At 42.7% G+C, this 24,106-nt stretch overlaps 1 protein-coding gene across 2 annotated transcripts in view; it reads left to right on the forward strand.

Moving 5' to 3' along the window:
• ITGB6 (integrin subunit beta 6) overlaps nucleotides 1–24,106 on the forward strand; it is a 549,576-nt gene that overhangs the window by 484,421 nt on the left and 41,049 nt on the right. For both annotated transcript variants that reach the window (XM_085645463.1, XM_085645462.1), the window contains one exon: nucleotides 18,587–18,753. In XM_085645463.1, coding sequence (XP_085501589.1) covers nucleotides 18,587–18,753 — 167 coding nt within the window. The remainder of the gene's footprint in view (nucleotides 1–18,586; nucleotides 18,754–24,106) is intronic.

Consider the following 24,106-nt stretch of genomic DNA (forward strand, 5'->3'; position numbering starts at 1 on the left):
TCAGCTTATGTAAAACCCCTTCCACAATTGATTTCATGTGGTTTTACAGATTCAGTTTGTCATCCAGTACTAATCCTAGGGAATTGGCATTGTGTATGTAGTCTGAGAAACCTGCTTCTTTGAGGTATGCATGACCATTCTTCACTGTGGTGATTTCGGGGTCTGGGCTCACAATCAACAATTCAGTTTGCTATTGTTACATGCACAACTTTGGGCGACAGGTACTCTGCAGGTTGAGAAAGTGGGAGGTTTGTAACTCACTCTGCAGGGACGCAGGGAGGGGGAATTCATGGGATTGCTTGATTCTGTTGAAATGTTGACCTGTTTTGCTCATCAATGTAATAGGCTACGAGAAGCGAGGACGGACGCATTGCCTAAAGTGAGGTGGAGGAGGGTAATGCAGAAAATGTACACACACCTATGACAGGGACACAACATAAGCACATGTGCATTTGGACGTGGAATGTGAATAGACTTGGTAACAAGATCAAACGCACTCTGGTCTTGCAATACATTAAACGCCACTCCCCCGATATCGTACTGATGCCGGAGACACACCTGAAGGGAAATCATTGTAAGGCCCTGTGTCTGTTTGGGTATAGAGTCTTAGCCCATTCCGCGTATTCTACAGACTCTCGGGTGGACAATCCGGATTAGCAATTTGTTGCCCTTCACGGTGACCAAGGTGTGGTGAGACACCCAGGGATGCTACGTGGCCATGAAGGGCACCTGAGAGAGTCACTCTTTTAGTTTGTACTCACTATATATCCTACCTAAACTTCAAACTACAGTCCTTCCAAAACTCAGTGCCCTTCTCTTGGAATTGTCAACTGTGACTTTCCTGTTAGGAGGGATATGAATGCGGTGATGGATCCTGATGTGGACAGGCTGGTTGCAGCAAAGGGGCATTCAGATGGGGAGGCCCCCCAACCTTCGTGTCTGCAATGGGTATGGTGGATCTGTGGAGAACCCACAACTCTCATCTGAAACACTACACATATTACTCAGCTCCCCACGGCTCTTTCTCACGCCTCGACTATCTTTTCACACACCACGCCCAGGTAAGGAATTTTGAAGACACTATGCATCATGTGCAAGGAAATTCTGACCATTCCCTGGTGGATATCAGAGTCAGGGGTCCAATAAATAATGCAGCCACCTTCCCGAGTCTGGACCCATGGTACCTGCGAGACAGCGAGCGTAGGGAAAAACTGCGTTCAGCGACTGATTTATACTTCCAAGAGAACCGGGGATCAGTACCATCTCCATGTACCCTATGGGAAGCATTTAAAGCATTTAAAGCAGTGATCCGTGGACAGGCCCATGCAATGATCGGTGGGAAGAGGAGAGAGGCAGTTGTGGAATGTAAGACCACAGAGCGAAAACTTCTCACCCTTGAGACAAAAGTAGCAGGTGAGGGGTGGCAGAACTCCATCATAGGCTGTTGCTATGCCAACACGACTTACGAACCTTAGTGGAGAATGTGGCTCGGTCGTATGCATTGGTTATACAGTGCCACCTGGTCGACGTCAGGGATAAAGCCTCCAAGCTGCTTGCCTGACTAGAGAAGAGAGTGGTGAGAGTTAAAGACAGGAAAGGAATCCTACAGACGACGAACTCTGCAATAGCAGATACCTTCACATCCTACTATGAAGACATGTATACACCTGTGCGTGCCAGAACAGAGGTTGACTGCAAGGAAATTCTGTGGAACTTCTCCCATCAGACACTCACGGGTGAGGTGGCGAATGCCCTAGATGCGATGCTTACGGTTAAGGAACCAGCATCGGCCCTCAGAGTCCTACAGTCCGGGAAGGCGGTTGGACCCAATGGGTTGCTCGTAGAACTATTTAAAGGTATGTTCGACAAGATAGCTGCACCGATGCTGAATATCTTCCAGGCGGCTTGAGAGGCCCTGGTGACTAGGCTCACCTCTGTCCTCTCCTCTATTATCCATGTAGGACAGTCCGGCTTTATACCACACTCGACTTAATCTGCAAAGATTGTATGAGGTTTTGCACATGGGGTTTGCCACAGGCACCATAGTCAGCACTAATGGTGCTGAATGCCAAAATGTTGTTTGATAGCATAGAATGGCCATACCTATTTGCTACCTTGACCAGAATTGGGTTTGGGCCAAAATTTTGGGAATGGACCAGGTTGCATTACCCAGCCCCTATGGCTAGGGTGAAAGTTAATGGAGTGGTATCTAAGATCTTCCCACTGCATCTGGCAGGAGTGTCCACTGCGTCCTTGATATTTGTCCTGGCACTGGAGCCGCTGGCGTCCAGGATTCGTGGTGATCCGTTGATATGGGGTATTCCGTCGCTAGGCTGCTCGGAGGAATGCATCTCCCTGTACGCTGACGAAATAGTGCTATACATCTCCAGGCCATAATTCTCAATAGCAAGAATTCTTGACTTCGTTGAACTCTTTGGTAGCTATTTATGCTATAGAATAAACTGTGCTAGTGGCGTTTCCCCTTTCGGGACATCCCTCTAGACTTCCGATGGGATGCGCTGCCCCAATTGAAATAGAAGGATTCAAATATCTCAACATTTTTGTGACCTGAGACCAGCAGCTGTCCATACAGTGGAACCTCACCCCACAATTAGGCCGACTCCGTACGGACACAGTGCACTGGCTCACCCTTCTGTTATCTCTGATCTGCAGGGCAGCTTTGTACAAAATGATGTTGTTTTTGATCTTCTTATACGCCCTCCAAAATATGCCCTACCCCATCCCACCGGCCTTTTTTAGACAGATTGACGAGGAGCTCCGGGCATTAATGTAGTCGGGGGCATACTGTATATGTCACTGGGAAAGCTACAAAAGGAAGTCTATGACGGAGGGTTTACAATCCCAGACATTAAAAAGTACTATTGGGCCTCGCGGCTAATAGTGATCAATAACTGGGTATTTTCGGACTGGGTAGAGCCGGCCTACCGGGTCGATAGAGAAGCAATGCCCACCGGTAACTGTCAAACTATCCCATACGGAAGAGGGAGGACCTACCACTGCACACGTCAACTGTCGTGGGGTGCTGGATGGAGGCCGACCACTTTCTGGGATGGCAGACCAAGTTGACGGCCATGACCCCCCTATAGCACAGAGAGTGAGGTGCCCAACATTTGGGGTTTTTCACGGTGAGCAAGGATAGGGATTGAGCACCTGGGTGATATATGGAGGAATGGAGCATTGCTTGCCTTCGGTACACTTGGTCAGGAATGCAAATTGTGGACCACCCAAAAAACTCCACTATTTTCAGCCCAGACACGCTCTCCGGTTTCATATTCAGGAGGGTACAAGCCGTCCAGGCTCCTTGAAAGACTGCTTACTTACGGACCCCATTCCGAACAAAGGAGTGTCAGTGATTAACCGAAAATTGATGAACAATTCCCTCGATCCCTTGGGGTGTCTGAGGTGTGCTTGGACCTAGGTGACATTGACAACAAGGTCAGGGTGGAGGCCCTACAAAGCCCCCGAGTTATAGCTATCCGAGCCGGCTTTCGTCTGATACAGCTCAAAGTTTTGCATCAGGTCTTTTGCTCACGCACCCTACTGCACCTAATAGGGGCTGTGGGTACGCCACTATGCGCAAGAGGGTGTGCGCAGGAGGGCTACTTCTACTATATCCTATGGGAGTGCCCCATGATTCAATGTTACTGGCAGGGAGTGACACAGTTGATGTCTAGGGTCCTAGCAGTAAGAGTGCCAATGGTCGGCAAATGGTTGCTCTTGATGATACAGGGTGAAGAAGATTGGCCCAGACATACCAGGCTTTGGTTGGCGCTAGCGGTGGGGGTGGTGAACCGCAACATAGCGAGGCGGTGGGGGGCTCCTCTCCCCCCTTAGTGACAGAATGGGAGGCTGATCTAGACTGGTGCCAGAGGGTGCAGGAAGTAGCCTACCATCGCAGAGGATGTCTCAAGATGTGAGAGAAGGTGTAGGGCCCCTGGCAGGAACACCGGGGCGTGACGCTGATGACAAGTTTCAGCTGCATGCTGGTTGCTGGCAACCTATGTCCGGGTGACTGGGGAAGAGTAGTATTCAAACCAGCTACCAGATTATGTGCTATTATGTTGTTACTTATATATTTAAGGAATGTGGTTAGGCCACTCCATGATGTGCCACTCATACTATACTGTATCCGTGTACTCGCAATGTGCTTTCAGATTATGTACTGTATGATGAGCTTGTTTAATAAGAAGTTTTAAAAAAACATTCAGTTTTGGTTTCATTGAGTTTCACATACCATGTGGACATCCAGCTTCGTATTTTCGAGAGATAGTCTTATATGTGATCAGTGGATGTGCTGTTTTTAAGTCCTATGTAAATCTGTATATCATATGTGTGTTGGTGGTCCAATAAGTCTAAGAAATCCCCAAGAAGTTCAAGATGTAACTTAAATATGATGGGGACTAGCATAGATCCTTTAGGGACCTCAAACTTTGTTTCCACAAGGTGAGAGAACGTGTCATTTATTTTCAGCTGTTGGCATTGATTCACCAGCGATGATTTGACCCAGTTAAGAACCGCCTCACCACTACCAAAACACGAGAAGATTTAGTACCTTATTTGAACTTTGGCAGATGGGATACTCTGTCACAAACATGGCATATATCCTCTCCTCCGTATTACAAGAGCATTATAGAATATGGCACTTGTTATACAGCAGGTGGGATGTCTGACATGTTTGTGAAGGAGTATCCCATTTGCTAAACTCAAAATAAGGTCCTGTGTTTAGCAAAAGTTCACAATCCACTGTGTCAAAAGCAGCTAGCAGGCCAAACAGGATTAGCAGGTATGTTTCATTCTTCTCAAGCATTTGGTATGCATCATGAAATTAGTGATGTCTTTGGAAGAGAAGAAGATCAGCTGAGTATCATCTGCTTCTCTTACACAGGTGATACACAACTTCTCTTCTCTTTCTCCACTGACTCCTCTAAGGAAATCACTACTTTCCAGAGTATATGCTGTCAGTGGCCAGTTGGATGGAAGACAATTGTTTAAAATAAAATTCCAGTTTAACAAAGATCCTGCTGTTCTGTAAACACACTAATTCGTAGGGAGATTTTTGGTGGCTGGACAGCCTGGGGTATCCTCCTTCACCCAAATCATCTGTGAAAAACCTGGATGTCTGGCTGGACGACTCCCTCAGTCTCGAGAAACAAGTAACCACTCTGGTTGGCAGTTGTTTTTGTCACTGGGAAGACTGAAACCCATTATTGGCCTATTTCAACCGTGCCTTGGTCCGGTGATTATCCAATCTCTTATTGTATCTCGCCTAGACTACTGCAACATCCTCTAATTGGGTTGCAAGGAATCATTCCTAAACAGATTACAGTCGGTCCACTACAAGGCAGCCAGATTGTTGTTTTCCCTCCCTAAGGGGCTGATTACAATGGCAGGGAGTCCGCCACCAACAGGCTGTCGGTGGCGGTCTCCCCGCCATCGTAACTAACTTTACAGCCTGCCATATTTTGATGGTGGGCAGACGTGGGGCAGTCATAAAGATCGGCCACCACGCATCCGACTGGCTCCTTGAGCCCGCCGGTGCAGCGGAGGGGCTTGTAGTCCTTACATTGCTGGCGGTGCCTACCAGGCACTGCCGTAGGGATTACGATGTCCCTTTCTGCCAGCTGTTTCATGGCAGGTTGCCCACCATGAAAAGGCTGGCAGAAGGGGACATTGGGGGCCTGTAGAGGGCCCCTCTTCCCCCTTTTGGCCCTTGGTTGTGGGTGTTGGGTGACACCTATGGTGCCCCCCTACATATCCCTGTACCATGTGGCAGGCACAGCATGGTGCCTGCCATGTAGTGCAGGGATATGTAAAATGTCCAGTTTTTACATTGCGGCTGGTGCTGCAGCCAGCAGCATCCTCTGCAATGTAAACTGTGGGCATTACGACTGCCGTGGTGGCGGTCCCATTGTAATTGCCCCTATGGGACCACCACCTTGTAGGCGGGCGGTCCCACTCCCAATACGATGGCGGACGAACTTCATCGTAAGCAGCCCCTACATTTTGCCCCTCTTCAAGGCGTCTTCACAAGCTCCATTGGCTGCAGATGGAGATGTAAATTCAATGTAAAGCACTTAGTGCGGCTCATAAGATTAGGAATGAACTAGGTGCTCCTATCCTGTCTGATCTAATGCAACCTTATCTTCCAAACAGAGCACTCCGCTACATTTGGCTGCGACTCCACGGTTCCATAGGAAATGAGCCAGTGGCCACTCCTTTCGAATTTTAGCTTCAGCACTCTGGAAGAGTCTACCTCTCGAGTTGAGAAGTACCCAGAACCACTTTGAGTTCAGGAAAAATCTCAAAACCTGACTTTTCATCTATTAGGAAGTCCTGTTTCCCCTTCTACGGCTCTCTTGGTCAAGAATACTTGTTTGGTGAAAAGAGCTGGTAAGCCCTATTGCTGGGGCTGCTACACGCTCTACAAATGTAATTAACAAGTATGTGTAACATATGTAACATGTTATGTATAGTAATTTCAATTCTGCACCCTGTGCCCAAATTTGATAGGTAACTATTCAATATATTGTTTTTATGAATGTCGGTTTTTAGTTGTTTGAAAAGGAAGGGCAGTAATTGTCATTGTAGTCAAGGACAGAAATGGGTATTTTATTATTGGTGCGCTTGTCCATTCTTAGGGGTGGCTTGGACATTACCATGATCAATGGAGTTATTTATATTAGTTTTCCATTGGGGAGTAAGGATAGACCTATAGATGTGGCAAGGGAAGGAAGTGTTGGGCCCAGTTGTTAGCAAATTCGATTTGTAGAGGGGATAATTTCCTTCAGGGCTTTGGTTAAGACAGGAGTAAAGTGACAGCTGTTTTCTTGTTAGTGTAGATATGGTTTTATCAGGCAATAGCTTGGCTTTCAGCAGAATTTTGGTAGTTCATTAATGCAAGATTTATGCAATTTGTTAGTTACAGGGGATTAGTCTATTGTTTAGTTTCTCACTTCTTAAAATAGTTTTTTGGTTCTATTTTTGCTGTTTTATTGTGTTGTATAAGAATATAACTTACATCTTCGTTTGTTGTTTCTTCCTCCATTTTCATTTAAGGGATCACAGGTTTTGGCTTCCTTTATTTAGTCAAGGAGAGATCCATCCTTTAGTCCTTTAGTTTTTAGGTCTCGGCTGGCGTGGCTGCGCACATGTGCAGGTCGCTCGGCGAGATTGAATGATTTTGAGTAATTTCTGTAAAGGGCTTTAAGCCCCGCCCCTCTTTTCCATTGGCTGGCGTCACCGTTTATGCTAAAAGGTGGCCAGCCATTAGAAAAGAGCTTTTTATGCTGTGTACTTTTGGCTTTTCAGACGGCCCACTTGGACGGGCTCGCCTGCTTTCCAACGTCGTTAAAGTTTTCTTATCTTTATCTTTATGGGGCCATGTGTTTCAAACACATGGCCCCATAAAGACAAGAGATCGGCTGCAGCGCGGTCCTATTTCACTTTAGGGACCGCGCTGGTTTTAACTGCTGGACAGTTGCTTCCATTTTTTTTTTGTTTATACCTGATGATCCCGGGCCATTCTTGGCAGAGTGAGTGCTGTTTTCATCTTCAGTGGTTTGGGTCCAGCGTCGGTTATTACCTCTTAGGTTAGCCCTCCATAGAGAGTGAGTGCCACCTTCACAGAAGTAGTACCTTCTAGCACCTTGGTAGCGCTAGCCATTATTAGGCTCGCCTATCCCTTCGTTCTGGTGAGGGCAAGTGCGTTCTTCCCGTGGGAATGAGTAAGGGTCCCTATTTTGATCGTTGTCGGATGGATGTCGCGTCTCACCCGGCGCAGAAATCAGGTCTCACCCTCCGAGGGTGTCGGCAATGCTGCTGGCAGGATATACATAGCATCTCTGGTTTCTCGCCCCAGAGCGCACGTGCCCTATTTTCTGTCTGTGAGTAATACTGCAAGGTGTGCTCGGTCATTGTTCATCCGCTGTAGCTCTTTGTCACGACTGGTGCACTGTTACTTTCAATCAATCGTTGTCTGGGTGAAGGAAAGAGCTCCCTGACAGATAACACGGGAGGAGGAGAGGATGTGGCACAGCGGCCAGAGCTGCTGGGGATCTTTGTTAGAGTCTTGGAGGCTGCTGGCAATATATTTTGATTCTATGCAAATCACTTAGGGCCTCATGTAGGTCGCCAAATACCGGTCGGTAACGGCCGATTTTCGGTAATTATACCGTTACCGACCGGTATTTTGGCGTTTGGTATGTAGGGGGATCATTTTTGAATTCGGTAATTTACCGAATCGGTAAAATTACCGAATCGGTAATTTTACCGATTCGGTAAATTCCGAATACAAAAATGAGATGTAGGGGGAGTGTGTGGGTGATGTTTTGAGTCGGTATTTACCACCAACTAATAGTTGGTGGTAAATAATGTATGGTTGTGTAAACGCATGTGATAGCGCTTAGAAGTGTGCAATGTGGCAGACATACATGCCCTTAGGGCATGTATGTGTGCCACATGTGCACACATGGCCGAATCAGGGGTGCAACAGGGTGTCAATGTGACACCCTGCCACCCTTGCAAGTGTTCCCCCCATTACCGAATCGGTATTTACCGATTCGGTAATGAGGCATACCTTCCCATCAATGGGAAGGTATGCCTCATTACCGAATCGGTAAATACCGATTCGGTAATTACCGAATTTTACCGATTCGGTAATATTTTCCGAAGGATTACCTACATACAAGTTACCACTTCTTAAATACCGATTCGGTAACGTTCGGTATTTAAGAAGTGGTAACTTGTATGCTACCTACATGAGGCCCTTAATCTCTTCAGGTGATGAATTGTTGTATAACTATGCTGTAATAGTAAAAGGCAAAGCTTTATGAAAATATAGTTCCACCAAAGCGGATGTTAAGAGTATTTTCGGCCGAGGGAAACTGATGAGAAGCATACCAGAAACAAGCATTGGTAAATGCAGGAAAATATGCTACAGCTAATGGAAATGGAGGAAAGGTAACTGACATGCACAGGAGGCAATAAGAAGCCAGAAAAGAAACGAGGCGGGATGTAAGTCCCTTTTAAGTTTATATTAAAAACAATAGATTTCAGCAGGCAAAACCTAATGACGTGAAAAGGGACACCCAAGGAATTAAAAAAACTGCAACACATTATGTATTTGTTGGTAGTAGGTAGCGGACATTGCAAGGTTGCAGACCGCCTCTCCCCCCTCAAGGAACTTTCCACAACGCTACTTTTTCAGTAATATTTATCACATCTTATATTTCATGTGAAAAATTGATTTCAAGGTTAACGCTGACATCTCACCAAACCTTTCAAAGAATTTATATTCCAGGCAAGACTGCAGAGTGCTTTTGGAGAAACTGAACTACATCATCCATTTACACTGAAGTGCCATATGGCCCTCAAGCATTCGGTTGTGCAACAGTCTAGTTTCAAAGCCATGGCCCAATCCGACCCTCTGGTTGTGTGGACTGACAGAATAACTGTCAGAGTGGTTTTTTTTGGCATGGGGGGGAGAGGCTCCTGTTGCCACCCTCAAAAAAGAAACCTCCATCTCCACACATGGGAAAATTCTGCAAGTTACTGCTCTTCAGACACCATGAATCCAAGTGCTAAAAATAGATTAGAGCGGTTGACCTCAAAGCTGGCGAACCAGGTTCAAGTCTCAGAAGGGACGCGCAACAGCCTGTGATTCTGGGCAAATCACTTAATATCCTGGTGCCTAACAAATTGAGTGTGTCCGTCTGTAATGCAACTGGTGCTCATGTAAAGTGCTCTGATACCTTTGGGTCGAGTTTGCGATATATAAAACTCACCCCAAAAAAGATAACATGTTCCTGTAACCCTGCTTTATAACTCCTGGCTCCCAGCTTTTGGGCAGAGCCAAAGCCTCTCTCTTGTGATGCTCACTTAAATTGTCTGAGGACACCTGTGCTGTCAAGCCATACCATGAAAAGCAGTATATCTGCACCTGTAGAAGTAATTTGAATGGATGCTAATGTGATACGTTTTAGAATTCACAAATATTGGCAGTAGTAGATTCCAAAAGCTGCATCAGTCTCTGGTTTCCAAGCATATACTGGCAATCCAACTCCTGAAAGTTAATGGAACAAAATGCTTGCAAATATTCTAATCACTGTCAATCTCTTGTGGCAGCATTCAAACCCATTATTTTTCGCCCAGCGTGCCATGCTAGATAGAGGTCCTAATAGAGTTTTTGCAGAAAAAGAAAAGAAAAACTGACCCACACACCACCAGAGTTTTCTCCCATGGTGTGGGAGTCATTTGTTAGGTCGAGTATTCGAGACCTCTTGTATATACTTTAGTATATACTTATTATATACTTATGTGTATGTACTTTGTGGGCTCTGGAGATCAGCCCTAGGACTTGTCTGCTTCTGCTTAGGGACTTTTTTTTTTCTGTTCAACTGCCTCTATTTAACTGTCTTGATAGAAAACGACCAGCAGAGGTCAGTAAAATACCAGAATCACTTTAGCATTCTCTAGATTCCAGTCCATAGAAATTGTCTTCCACAAGCACCCGTAGACCATAATCTTTTTCCAAACATTGTATTTTCAGTGCTATGACTACCAAAGGCCCTGAGTTTATATTACAAACAGAGCTTTGGACTTTACCATTTCCCGCTGCAAGGCAATATTTCTCTCCATGTGTTCCCATACCTGGCGTGTCAAACATTTTGGTGCTTACTTTCCCTCCATGTTAAAGTACAGTAGAATTTTCAGCACCCAGGATAATGTGCTGCATAGCTAAACACATATGAGGTCCCGAAGGCGAGACCGATTGCATTGCAAATGCTTGTTGATCCTGTATCTGGGTTTCAGAGCAAGAGCATCAATGATGGATGAGACAGAGGAATTGTAATGTTCCATTGAGGCATTGGTCATGGATTTTAATTTTTTTCAAGAGATGTATTTTTGTGTTTCCTATAGGTGTGTGTTTTTTATTATTGGTTGAGGTTTAGGGGGGGATTTGTGGAATGACAATCGTTTATGGATTTATAAGGCGATCAGACCAATCAATTGTAATGGGTTCCTGAACTAGCAAGATGTTTGGTTCAGAAATAATATGACACAGAATCGATCCTTTGGAGTGAATCATTTTGTTGAATAGTTGCACTATGCTGCTTAGTTGAATCCTGTAAACGAGATGTTGAGAAGAAACTGTACAGAATGAGCATTGGTTACTGTTTGTATGCATCAAGTTGTATAAATGTTCATTTTTGGGTACAATTGTACAAGCGTAGATTTGGATGTACTTCCTTGATTCAAATATATTTTTGTTGCAGCCAAGCTGCACTCGTTAGTCTGAATGCACATTGATTACAGCAATTATGCATGTTATGAGTCTCAGTTTAATATCTTCCACATAGTTCGTGAAATGGTCTTTGTGCCACCTTCTTCAAGAAATCTCTATTTAAATTTGACTGGATAATAACTGCTGTTGGAATTTGTGTTGGTAATTGAACTGAGTAGTACTGCCACATAATGGTTTTTAAAATACTAAATGAATATGATTTTCTTTCTGTGCACATCCACATTATACACAAGTCTTGAACATGTTTGAAGTGTTTTTCAACCAGGACCTGTGACTTTTATGCACTTGGGGGCATATGTATCAAACGATTTTGTATTCGCAAACACTGCGAATCGCAAAAAAACAGCGTTTGCGAATACAAAATCGCAAAATGAGATGTATGAGGCATTTCAGCATCGCAATCTTAAGGAATCGTTAATTTAGCGATTTCTTAAGTTTGCGTAAGCATTTAAGAAATCGCAAATTGCGATTACTTAAATGCTATGTAACACGCCCCCAAGTTGTGCGATTTCTCCTTAAGAAATCGCAAATTACAACCAACTTCAAGTTGGTGGTAAATTGCGATTTCTTAGAAAAATTCACTTTTTGGCATTTTTCAAAGTGCCATGTGGCGCACATACATGCCCTTAGGGCATGTATGTGCGCCATATGCGCACACATGCTAATTTCAGGGGTGCATCAGGGTGTCATCATGACACCCTTGCACCTTTGAAATTATTCTCAATTTGCGATTAGCAAATTGCAATTCGCAATTTGAGAAAGACTTCCCATTCATTGCTATGGGCCTCCTGGCCCATAGGAATGAATGGGAAGGTATTCCTTAATTGCGATTTTGCAATTTGCTAATCGCAATTAAGGAATTTTAAGAAATCGCAAAATTTGTGCGATTTTTTAGTTACATCCCGTTTTGCAATTCTCAAATAGCGATTCTCAAAAAATCGCTATTTGAGAATCGCAAATGGAGATTTTGATACATATGCCCCTTGATTCTGAACTCACTTTATTCATGAACTGGTTGTGACTGACACTCTATTTGTATATATCAGCCACATGAAAGCTCGGCTCGTTTTGGGCTTGAAGGGTCAAGAAGACCTTGAGCTGAGCCCCAGACCGGGATGAAGCGAGCTTTCAGTGGCGCTGAAAGAGTAGTCAGAGGCTCCCTTAAGAGATCGGTAGGCAGTGTAAACTGAATGCAGCTGCTGTCACTTGGCTATCCACTGGGCAGGCTGCAACTTGACGCTTTCAGTTTCAAATCGTGGCAATATTCCCACACATTTTATTTTTTTAATAAATATTTTTATTTTAAACAACAGCCAAAATATCAGTAGATAAGCATTACATACAGTTGATTCGACAATGATACAATCCACAGGCACATTCAGCGATATAGAGATTACATTCGGAAGATCCATTTTACGTCACCACTCCCCCTTCCCTCTCCCACGCTGAACCTGGCTCCCCATAGCTACACATCTTATCCGTGTGAGAGTCTATATGTTGCATATCACTCTTGAGTAGTGTGTTGTGTACCCTCCAGTCCAGAGCTCCCAATCTCTAAATTGTAATATCTCAGCCATGGTCGCCATATTTCAGTGAATGTTCGGGGACATCCTCTGGCTGCATGTGTTGATTCTTCAGCCCCCATGTATAGGTCCATACTGGCACGCCATTCCGCCAATTCCCTCACTTTTTCACTCCTGAACTTTATTTATCTGCTATTGATACATTCAATTGAAGAGCAATAAGGAAGGCCAAGTGTTTTGTAGGCCCAGTGTTTTGTTCTTTTTCTATTTGAGAAGAAACCTTATCATGTAGCTACGCTGCTTTTGCTCGCTGAATTATAAATGAGTTTAGAGGGCTGCAGTGGAAAAAGACAACATTTAACATTTTTCCATGTGGTAGCTCCTGCTTGTTTACTGATCAATGCTTACCAGAAAAGAGCTTCCTAAAGAAATATGTTTGGTCTATTTTAGCATTCAACAACCCTGAAAAACACATATTACAGCTATATGGCAGCACTTGCTCATGTGATTTATTCAGAAAAAACAGCACAGAGTCTTTTTATTTAAGGCGTGCTTGTACCTTTCTATTGACTGACTCTTTGGATCATAATATACATGCATTTCCCGGTAGCCAAGATTCTCCATTAGGAGCAGTGGGGTAGCTAGACCTACTGGCACCTGGGACAGACCCTAAGCTTGCCACCAGGTGCAGGTAAGGGCAGAGAGGGTGGCGGATGGATGACTTGTTCTTGGGTGGCTTGGGGATGGTGTTATTTGACACACATGACTTGCTCATCCCCGCTGCCTCCAAAAACAGAGCTGCCCGGGGCGGACCGCCCCCCAAATGCTATGCCACTGATTAGGAGCAAAAAAGAACACGACTGTAGACATCGTAACGACTGTTGAGGATTCAAATATCCGTAGATGGAATTTGGGTGCTGGGGAAGCCATACCAAACTCTATAGTATAACGTGGAGTAAAGCCTATTAATAGGAAAGAATGGCCAATGGGGTTAATACAAGACAGAGACAACGAAACAACTTATCCAGTAAGCATTGCTGCAACATTCAGTGCATTAGACTATTTGATTTTCCTATCAAAAATTACACCAAAAAGTTCATTAGTAAAAAATCTCACATCCTTAAAAACAACAGATTTACATAATTCAGTAGTTGAGGAACTTGATCTAAATGGTGGCACTCCAAGAAATTTGATTACAGAAACAATGGCAACTCAGATGAATAAATATTAAAATTCTGAGTCAAATGCTGAAGTGGGGTCCAGTTTTGCAGGCGAACGCCAGCACATAACTGACGCCATGGTACCAGAGACATGGGTCTTGAACATACTTTATGAACTACTGCAGGAGATCCACAAGAATAAATCCATCCAATCATAGACAGTCTATATCATTTAAATAAAGATTGACAATATTAGCAATCAAAAAGCATTTATGGGTGCATTGATTAGCTTGAGTATCTTGTGTTAGTAATTGAAGACACCCATGGCCAAATTCAGTCCCAGAGCTTATACATTTCTACAGATCTGGCTGTATTGCAAAATGAATTGGAGGATTTTAAAAAATGGTCACGGAGATCTACTATCCGGTTTGTGGGTATTCCAGAGGGCAATGAAGTAGGTCAAGATATGATTAACTTCATGTCCAGTTTGATTTCGAAATAGATTAGTGAAAGTATTTATACAGACTCTGAAGAACACATTGTGTACCTTTTCCCAACCCAAACCAATTACCAGGCCACATACGATCTTTATGGACTACAGAATAAAAGATAATGTTCTTTTGCAGTCTACCAAGAGAAGAACCATTCAAGTTCCCAATGAACAACCTTTTTCCATCTAGCCTGACATCAGTTTTGAAACTTTCAGGAGAAGATGGGAATTAAAGCACCTAATGACTGAGTTAAAAAAAAACAAGGGGGTACATGCACAACTAATACAACCTGCTAAATTAAAATTGTTATGAATCAGTTTCACATGTTGTGAGATATGGCTTCAACTCAAGCACTATTTTCTGAAAGTTCTGATCTAAATGCATTTAAGAGGAAACCGCAAGTACAAGAATGAAGTGTCTTTGAGCATTTAAGTCCTTTCTGTAACGAGACTTTATAACAGGCTTTGAGACCTTTGTTAATAATTGTTAATGGGGGGGGGGTATCTGTCCCAGAAAGTGCAGTTTCAGGGTATCAAAAGGGAGTGAGGGTGAGAATGAGTCTCCATATTGGTGTTCATCACACTCTTCAGGGAGGTTTGAGGAAGGGAAAGGAGGGAATGTGGGGATGGGTCGGGAGGGGAGCAACAGGGATGGGTGAGAAGGGAGGCAAAGGATGAAAAGCAGGGATGGATAGGGAGGGGTGGGTACCACTTTGGGGTAGAAATGGTGAAACAGGAACATACGTTTTTCACATCATGCTATAAGAAACTAGACTGTAGGTTAAGATAGGCAAATATCTTTTTGAGGCAAGTCAATGGGGGAGAGAGTTGGAAGATAACCACCCCTATGCAAATTATAAGCAATCTTAAGACTTTTTCATTCAATACCAATGGCTTCAACAACAAGCATAAATTGATGCAATGGAGAACTAGGTCCATAACACAATCCTTCAGTATTTTTTTTCAAGAGACCCATATACCAACCAACAAATTAAAATATTTCGAAATGTTTCAGGAAAAATTGAATATTTTGTGTCGCATGTACTGGAGCAGCTCAGAGAGGAGTGGCAGTATTTCATTTAAATAGGTTCGAAATAAAAATCATATGTGAAGACAGAAAGGGTCACTGGCTTTGGCTGATTTATTTAATCTTTTCAAGGACCTATATCTGTACAAATTTATATGACCCTCTTGAGAATATCCCTCTCCTACTATTGAATTATTTACGGCATTGATGCTGTTAAGTGATGAAATATTATAAGAGGAGATTTTAGTTTTATACAGGATTTAGTTTTAGATTCCACCAAAGTTAACTAGAGGTCCAAAATAAAACTCAAAGAGCCTGATTGGTGGCTCACTACAAAGTAGATTTAAACTTGAGTGACCCATGGAGAGTCCTATTTCGAAATGGGTATGAATACATATACTTTTCTGCTAGACATAATTCAACTGTGAGACATAATTTATTCTTAATATCCTGTTAACTTCAGTTTGCTGAGCAAGATCTCTATTCTAATGGATTCTCAGATCATTCTGCTATCAAACTAAGTATAGGGCATGGGGAGTCCCTGGACATTTCCGGATTTCTGAGGTCTGTCCCGGCGTTCTGACACTCCTCACAATTTTAAATACATCATTTATATCTTTGCTTTAGGCAATGCAGTAGCAGGTCAGCAGAGGCCTTGGTTTTTCCTACAAGCGGAGAGAAGAATGGCCATGGGAGGCTAGGAGAAGGTCAAGCCACCTGCCACAGTTTATTGTTTAAAAATAAAATCTTCTTGTAAATTAAGTCTTCAAATGAACAAGAGCCCGAAACCTTCAAAAGAAGTCTATGCTGGCCATCATTATTAGATACACTAGGTTCCCAACACTTATCATCTCTTGGGCCAGTTTTTACTATTAATTTATGTGATATTAAAACAAACATTGCCTGCAGCAAGCCCAAATCCATGCAGTCTTCCATACCGTGCAAAACATTTCTACAGCAAATGTTTACAGGTTCACAACTACCCCTTTTTGTAAACATTGGCCCCTTTTTTAGCTATCTGATTCAATAATGGGGCCACTTTAATTTTGGTGTCCAGTCCTAATTTCTGTCCCTGTCTGAATCTCCATGCCCATTCATTTTCATTGTCACCCATAGTCCTATTTCTATGTTTGGCCTGTCCCGGTTTTTCCTTTTGAAACTCTGGTCACCCGAACTGAATATAAATATTTCTTTGAATGGGAGGAAAGCCAAAAGATGGGTTTTTAATAAGGTATAGCTAAAAAATTATCTATTGACTCTGGGAGCAAGGACATTTTAGAGAAATTTTGTCTCTTACATATAGGCTCTTCAGATGAAGTGGTAGTTCAGAACTACACAGCATGGTTGGATAATATCATAAGATATTACCCACAAGAAGAAACCAAACACATTTGAAAAAACATTTAGAAGAAAAGGTCCACCTGTCATTTAAAAACCTAACAGTCAGTAGGATTGTAAAGTCGGAGTAAATTACACTATTAACTTAATACTAATGTTAACAAATCATCTGAGCATTTTTATATTTGGATCAGTCAACAGCAACAGTGAATCAATGTGGGAAGGTGCAGATGATACAAATGATTCACAAACATGCACAGACCAAGCACAAAACTAAATGGGCTGACACTTGAGAATGCAAGCCAGAACAAGGATCAGGGGACTCTTATAAATAAGAGCATGTTACTATGCTGCAGCTTTCAAGCAAATGTATTTTGTGTCTGGCATTAAATGCTAAATAGGATAAGTAGTTGGCGAGGACATTTTGCCATTGTGCAAAGCCATTTCAAATAGGATTTCGATTTTCAGATAATGTGGGCTAAAGAATATTGATGAACTGAAAATCTTTATAAATGGGAAACAAATTATTTCAAGGACAAGGGAAACAGAGTTATGATTAAATGTTACACCATTTGGTGTTACTGTCTTATGAAAAATAAGTCAGAAAGGGCACTGAATTGCCCTTTGTAGGTCTATGAATTTATTTATTTATTTATTTATTTTGACATTTGTAAAGCGCGAAACGAAGGCCCGTGGGCATCTCGGCGCTAAGTAACTGCAATGTTTAGCCAGAAGGGGACTGGGAGATCAATGATTAAAAAGCCAGGTTTTGAGGTTTTTTCGGAAAGACCAGAAGGACGTGCTGGTCTTGATGAAATGAGGCAGTGTGTTCCATAATTTTGGAGCAGCCACAAGAAATCTTCTGTCACCCCAGTTGACAGATTTGGTTCGGGGGATCACCAGGTCCAGGGAGCTGGAAGAGCGCAGTGCTCTGGATGGACAGTAGGGGGTAAGGTTCTGAATGTGAATCCTAACATGATTTAGCTTTAGCAGAAAGACTGGTCAATCATGTTTCCATCTCCTGAAGCTGAAAGGAAAGTGGCTTAGTTAATGTTAAGGTGGGAAAGGAGATTTTACAATTGCAACAGTTCTCGATGGAATAGGTCCATGCAGCAGGGTTTTAGTCACGATTGAAGTAGTCATTTGAGAGGCATGCATTAGGGAATATGAACGCTGTGCTCCAAATTGAAGAAAGTGTTGAAAAGTGATCGGTCCTTTATTTTAATTTGGGATAGGAATAATGTGCGTCTTCTTCAGTCCTCCATTGAAGAAGCACGAATTTAGATTATCACCCATGCTATGGATGTCAGCAAATATAGTGCAAAGGCCAAGACAGGCATAAGTATTGGCCCGTTCAGATATGTAGGTAGGCTGTGCATTATCTCGAGCGCATTGCCATGTTGGTGGTCTTCTGTATGTACCACTGAGTTGTAAGAGATCACATCAAGCATCAACAGATACTTTACTGTTATGAGGGTTGCATCCCTTCAGATACAGATAAAATCCACACTGTTTAATTTGGATAGCATTAATTGCTAACTGATTTTTAGTAAGTGCTAATGAAATGTTTGTTAATAATGTATTAAAATACCTATGTAAAGGGTCTTATTTAACAATCACGTCAATCACTGACTGGGTATTTGATTATGTTATCTGTTTACAGAGAAATAGGCGTTTTTAAATGTTATTTACCATATTATTTGAGCTTTTGCTTTTCTTTTGCAGATTGTCCCGAGCCTCCAAATATCCCAATGATAGTTCTGGGTGTTTCACTTGCAATTCTTCTAATAGGAATATTTTTCCTATGCATATGGAAGTTACTTGTTTCAGTTCATGATCGTAAAGAGGTTGCTAAATTTGAAGCTGAAAGATCGAAAGCAAAGTGGGAAATGGTAAGTAAATTTTACATTCTATATTTTGTGCTACAAACTCAGATCCACCTCATTCTCATTTCTGAAATAAAGGATAAGTTTATTTCACTTTCCCCAATGCTTGTATATCAACGCTACTCTGTTAATGTTCGTACAGCAGTAAACGGTATACCTCTCTGATGCCTCTTGGTAGGTATCTGGTCTATTGAACCCAGACAGCTGTCCATATTTTAGTGTTGTGAAATATCATCATCTAAATGTACTGCCTAGGCTTGCACAAATGTTAAAAATGTAATGACAATATTTCATTACATTTCACTCCTTTCATCTTCTCTTATACCCTATAAAAGCTCATTGTCTAGACTTTGTACTGTTCAGAAATCTGTTACTCAACACTTTCAGCACAATTTTCATGACCTGGACAGAATGCACCATCACCCTCTTATCCAAAAAACATACATGACTCGAAGTACAAGAAACAAGGGCCATGAATCTATATTAAATGCCAAATTAATTTAGGCAAATGCATGACTTGTGTGAAAAATCTACTCTCCAATCTCCCTCACCTCTGACTTCACCATCAGACATGTAAATGAAATACTAACTTGGAAACTGATGAGAATGTCCAGTACAGATGAATAAATGCCTACTCCATCAATCCCATCTAATTCCACATCCCAGTCTGTATAGCCCATTGCTGGCCATGGCCAACAGTCACTCTTTAACCATAAACAGGCCTACTAAATATACATATTCACAACTAGAAATTCTTCCTTGATTCGAGAATGTCGGATACATTATAAAACCTGGCTGGACAATACAATGCTTGCTCTTTCCCTCCTGGTTAACTTTACTAATCTTGCCCCAAGACCCTTGGTGGTTGTGGGAGAAAGCATTCTCCTTCACAAAAGTCCATAGGATTCAGCACAACATTTCATTAACTTTTACTTTTACGTTGGGACTTGGCATAGTGTCAGGTTCTCTAGGGATCTGCATCAACTGTAGTGCTGCACGAGGGGCGGACCTTCACCCTCTTTTCTTATACACCTACGCAGACTGTAGAATATACAGATCCGATGATGTCCATGATGAAGGAGATATTGTGTATTTTTGATTGCTTCCGTATTTCTGTCTCTTTGGCTGGGCCATTTCAGGAATTTGTTATTACTATTTATGAATTTATTGATGAATGAACTCATTATCTCTATTTACGGATGAGGAATAGATTCTGGCAAAATGTTTCTGTGCCCTGAATAAGTCCACTTTCACATGGGCGAAACGCATTGGCTATTTCTTTGGCACCTACTTATCAAGCAACAATAAAGAGAAGATGCTTAATGACTTATCGAGCTTTGTGGATATACTTTGAACCAACATATATATTGCAAAAGTGGTGCACCTCTGTTTATGTTCAAAATTTCATTAAGCTTCACCTACCTCCCTCACCTCTCTCTCTTTCTCTCTCTCTCTCTTCATGATAATGACAACGAAACTTCATTTTTGTTTTATTCATTTTCCAATCTTACAGACAAGGGCACTCAGCAGTAGACTGTGTCCCTTTAAACTCTTATATAACGTCATGCAATATCAGTCTACTTACCTGTTTGCCACGTTGCTGGTTCTTTATCCTGGCAACAAAAAATGTAATGCGATAACTCTAAGGTGTGTTGTCATAGACTGGTAGAGTTATTTTCCCTGCTCACAACGTATAGTGTTTTCTGTTCTCCATTCTCAACTGCATCCCACACGCTTTGCTTTTACATGCATGGCACCTTGTGTTCAAGGTATTCTTGCTACAATAACAGTGTCAAAAATAAAGAAAACATTTTTCGGCAGACATACACAGAAAAGGTCAAATTTTAAAACACATTTTCTTTTATTTAAACTTGCACGTTAATTCTACACATTCCTTATAAATTATATTATTTTGACAACACTTCTTTTTAATGGCAAACAAACAAATACTAGAGCCTTCTGGGAAACAGTGAACGGCATCACAAAAGTATCACAAGTTATAAACAACTCCAGATTATCCAGAGCAGAACAATAGCTGCAACACAGGTAGCAATAAAGTAAAATTAATCTCACCCCTCAAAATAACAGATATGAGCAACTCATGCAATGCTCTGGATTGTCCAAGCTAATCAGTATTACCCAACCGAGAAGGTTGCAAAAGTAATAAAAGCAGGTGAAGGGATGGAGCTCCAGGACCAAATGCATTCCTCAGGCTATTTTCACACTTCACCCTGAATACTGGGCAATCACGTTGTCTGCACTATACAAGGACGTGGGATTAATGAATACAATTCTGAGGAGCTGGAGATGCTCAATAATAAATCCGGTCTTTAAGGGTGGAGACCGGTCTGACCTGGCTAACTCTAGGCTAATATTATTATGAAAGGACAAGGAAACCCAGTTCGTAATTGGTCAGGGACCTTTGGGTAATTAGACCTTTTCTAAAGACAGTGGTCCCTAGACAAAGAAATAGGCGAAGAGCAATAAATATAGACCCAATCAGTACTATATTGTAGTAGACATCTGTCCAGCTGGGTGGATATTAAATATGCCATTAGTTCAATATAAACAAAAGTAAACAAGAAACAATTTTAAGTGGGACACAAGCCTGCATCCAACTCAAGCAAAAAAGACATACAGCATAAAGTGAAAGGTTCAGGCAAGAAAGAAATGTTTGTTTCTCGCAAATTTCTCATAGACCAAACATAATAAACAGTAAACACCATTACACAAGGATTAGGGCATTCTCAACAGGTGTATATGGTGTACAGAGTGTCGACGGCGTTTTGATCCCTTAAGAGGATGCCGGGATCATCTTCAGGACATTTTAATAATCAAGCCTGTCTTACATATGACTGAATTGCTAGAACCATAGGAAAAATAAGGGGGGAAAAAGGAGAAGAAGGAAAATTCAGAATTAATTTGGACAAGGGAGATTCGGCGTACGTCAGGGTGCTCGTGAGGTTCCCTCTACTTAAAAACAAGCATGTGAAGAGTAAACGAGCTGTGAACAATATTCTAAAAGGTGGTGAGACAGGAAAAGGAGTGCCAACGATCACATCATTTGACAGAAAAAAGAAAATAAGCATAAGTGATGCTATAAGGGGGAATTATGAGGAGAAGGGCTTACCCTGGGTAATTAGCCAGGCTGAGAGGGACCAACGTGGGGTCTAGCGAAGTAAGTACGAGTGATAACGGATCGAAGGGCTAAGACCTGCAATAAGTAGGAGTATGGTTAAGCCAGGAAGGATATGACTGGAACAGAACCGCGGCGTGGAAAACAACCGCTGCATAAAAACCAAGTGCGCTTACCGGATAGCCAGGTTCAATAATCCAGTTTGAAGCAAGGCGCAAATTGCGGTTGCGAGTAGGATTCCTGGGTCAGTGCTGGAAGAAGGACTTGGGCAGTGGTTATGGGTGTGGGACCAGGGGTTGATGTAACCGAACCGCAAGTGCGGTCGCAAGTCGGGTTCCAGAACAATGCTGTTGGGAGAAAGTGAAGGGATGGATAAGGGTTTGGAAGCGTAGCCTCTGCTCTAGGTACGAGTGTGTAATGCCAGCGCTCTTACCGTCTTCGGTCGTCAGTGCCTCACAACGTGATGGTTGCCGGTCGTAGCACTGATCAAGCAGAGTGTTGGCATTTAAACTTGGAAAGGTTGGTCAGGTGATCCAGGAAGCAGAAATGGAAGAGAGACTCCCAGATGACAAGGCAGTGGCCATCTTGGAGTGTGCAAGAACCAGAATAAGCCAAAGGAATGGAAATAGAAAAGAGACTACTGATTGCAAAAACCACGATGGTGAAAGGATTTAACAGAAATGACAGACCTCTTGATAGAAGAGTAAGACAGACCCCGAAAAAATTACAATAATCGCAAAAACAGTAGAAACATTAAAAAAGCACCCTAGACATATACAACAGAACATAGCTGGGCAGTGGAAATATAACATGTCCGAGGTGAAAAAACACACATTTAACAGAACTCAGAAACAGTAACAGTTAGATTAATGAGGTCCAATCCTCCAGAAGATTGAGGCCTGTATGGATACTTCCAGTTTTCAAAATACATTTTAGTTCTTCCATGTTAAGGAGCTGCGCAATGTCTGCACCCCTTGGAGGCGGTTTTACCACGCTAATGATTGTCCACCATATGTCATCTTCTGTGTGACCAGCAGCATGAAAGTGTTCCACAGTGGGGCATTTGGAGTGTTGCAGCGTATTCTGCTGCGATGCTGGCAGATCCGTATTTTTGCCTTTTGCGTTGTTTGGCCAATGTAGATCTTATTACACGGGCACAGAATTGCATAGATTACATTGTTGGTATTACAATTCGAAAAGGTTTTCAATTCAATCTTAATTTTGTCAAATACAAATTCTTTTCCTTGAATTGTAAACTGCCAAGCAATACAATCACCACACTTAGCATGACCTGTTAGCGGCGGGAGGCCCCAGAGTTCATTAAGGGTTCCTGTGCTCTTGGTAGAAGCAATGTCGCACGTACTATGTGGTCTTTGATGTTTTTTGCTTTTCGGAATGCAAATAGGGGGTGTTCTAGGTTAAGTATTCCTGCATTCAGAACCCCCCAGTGTTTGATGACGCTCTTCCTGATGGAGTGTGATACGGGTGAAAAGGTGAAAAGGTGGTCACACAGACCATGCGGTTTTGGGGTTGTTTTTCTGTTGGTTCCAAAAGTGTATCCCTGGGGCAGTACCAGGCTTTTTAAGGGAGTTTCGGACCAGCCTACGTGGGTACCCCCTTGATTTCAGTTTATTACTAAGGACTTTCGCCTCACGAAAGTAGTCCTTCTTTAGTGTGCAGTTCCTTCTGATACGGAGGAACTGCGAGTAAGGTAGTGAGTCCCTCAGGGCCCGCAGATGATGACTGTCATATCTTAAGACTGTGTTCCTCTCTGTCGGCCTCCTAAATAAACTTGTGATTAGTATCTAGGGGTGGGCGGAATTTGCGGAATTAACCTTCGCAAATTATCGCGAGAATGTTTAAAATTATCGCAAACAAGCAGAAATATCGCGAAGATGCGGAAGTTTTTTTCCGGCACGTTCGCGAGATTTTCTGCATGGTTGCAGGTCGCCAACTTACCCATGTGGTTGCTTGCGGGCGCGGCCATCTTGTTTTGAGTTGTTCTCGCGGTGCATGATCGCGAGAAGAAAGACGTGATCGCGCGACGCATGACGTCACTGCGGGCGCGAACTGTCGCGAGACAGCGCAAATGGCTAAAAACAATACAACATCTCATGGAGAACGCGACCGGATCAAGAAAACTTGTCAGCGAACGCAGGGATTCAGGTAAGGCGATCGCGCGCGCGCGAGAATGTATCATTTTACAGCGCGAGCAAGAAACAA

Source organism: Triturus cristatus, chromosome 3_1 (assembly GCF_964204655.1).
Source record: "Triturus cristatus chromosome 3_1, aTriCri1.1, whole genome shotgun sequence".
NCBI classification, from domain to species: Eukaryota; Metazoa; Chordata; class Amphibia; order Caudata; family Salamandridae; genus Triturus; species Triturus cristatus.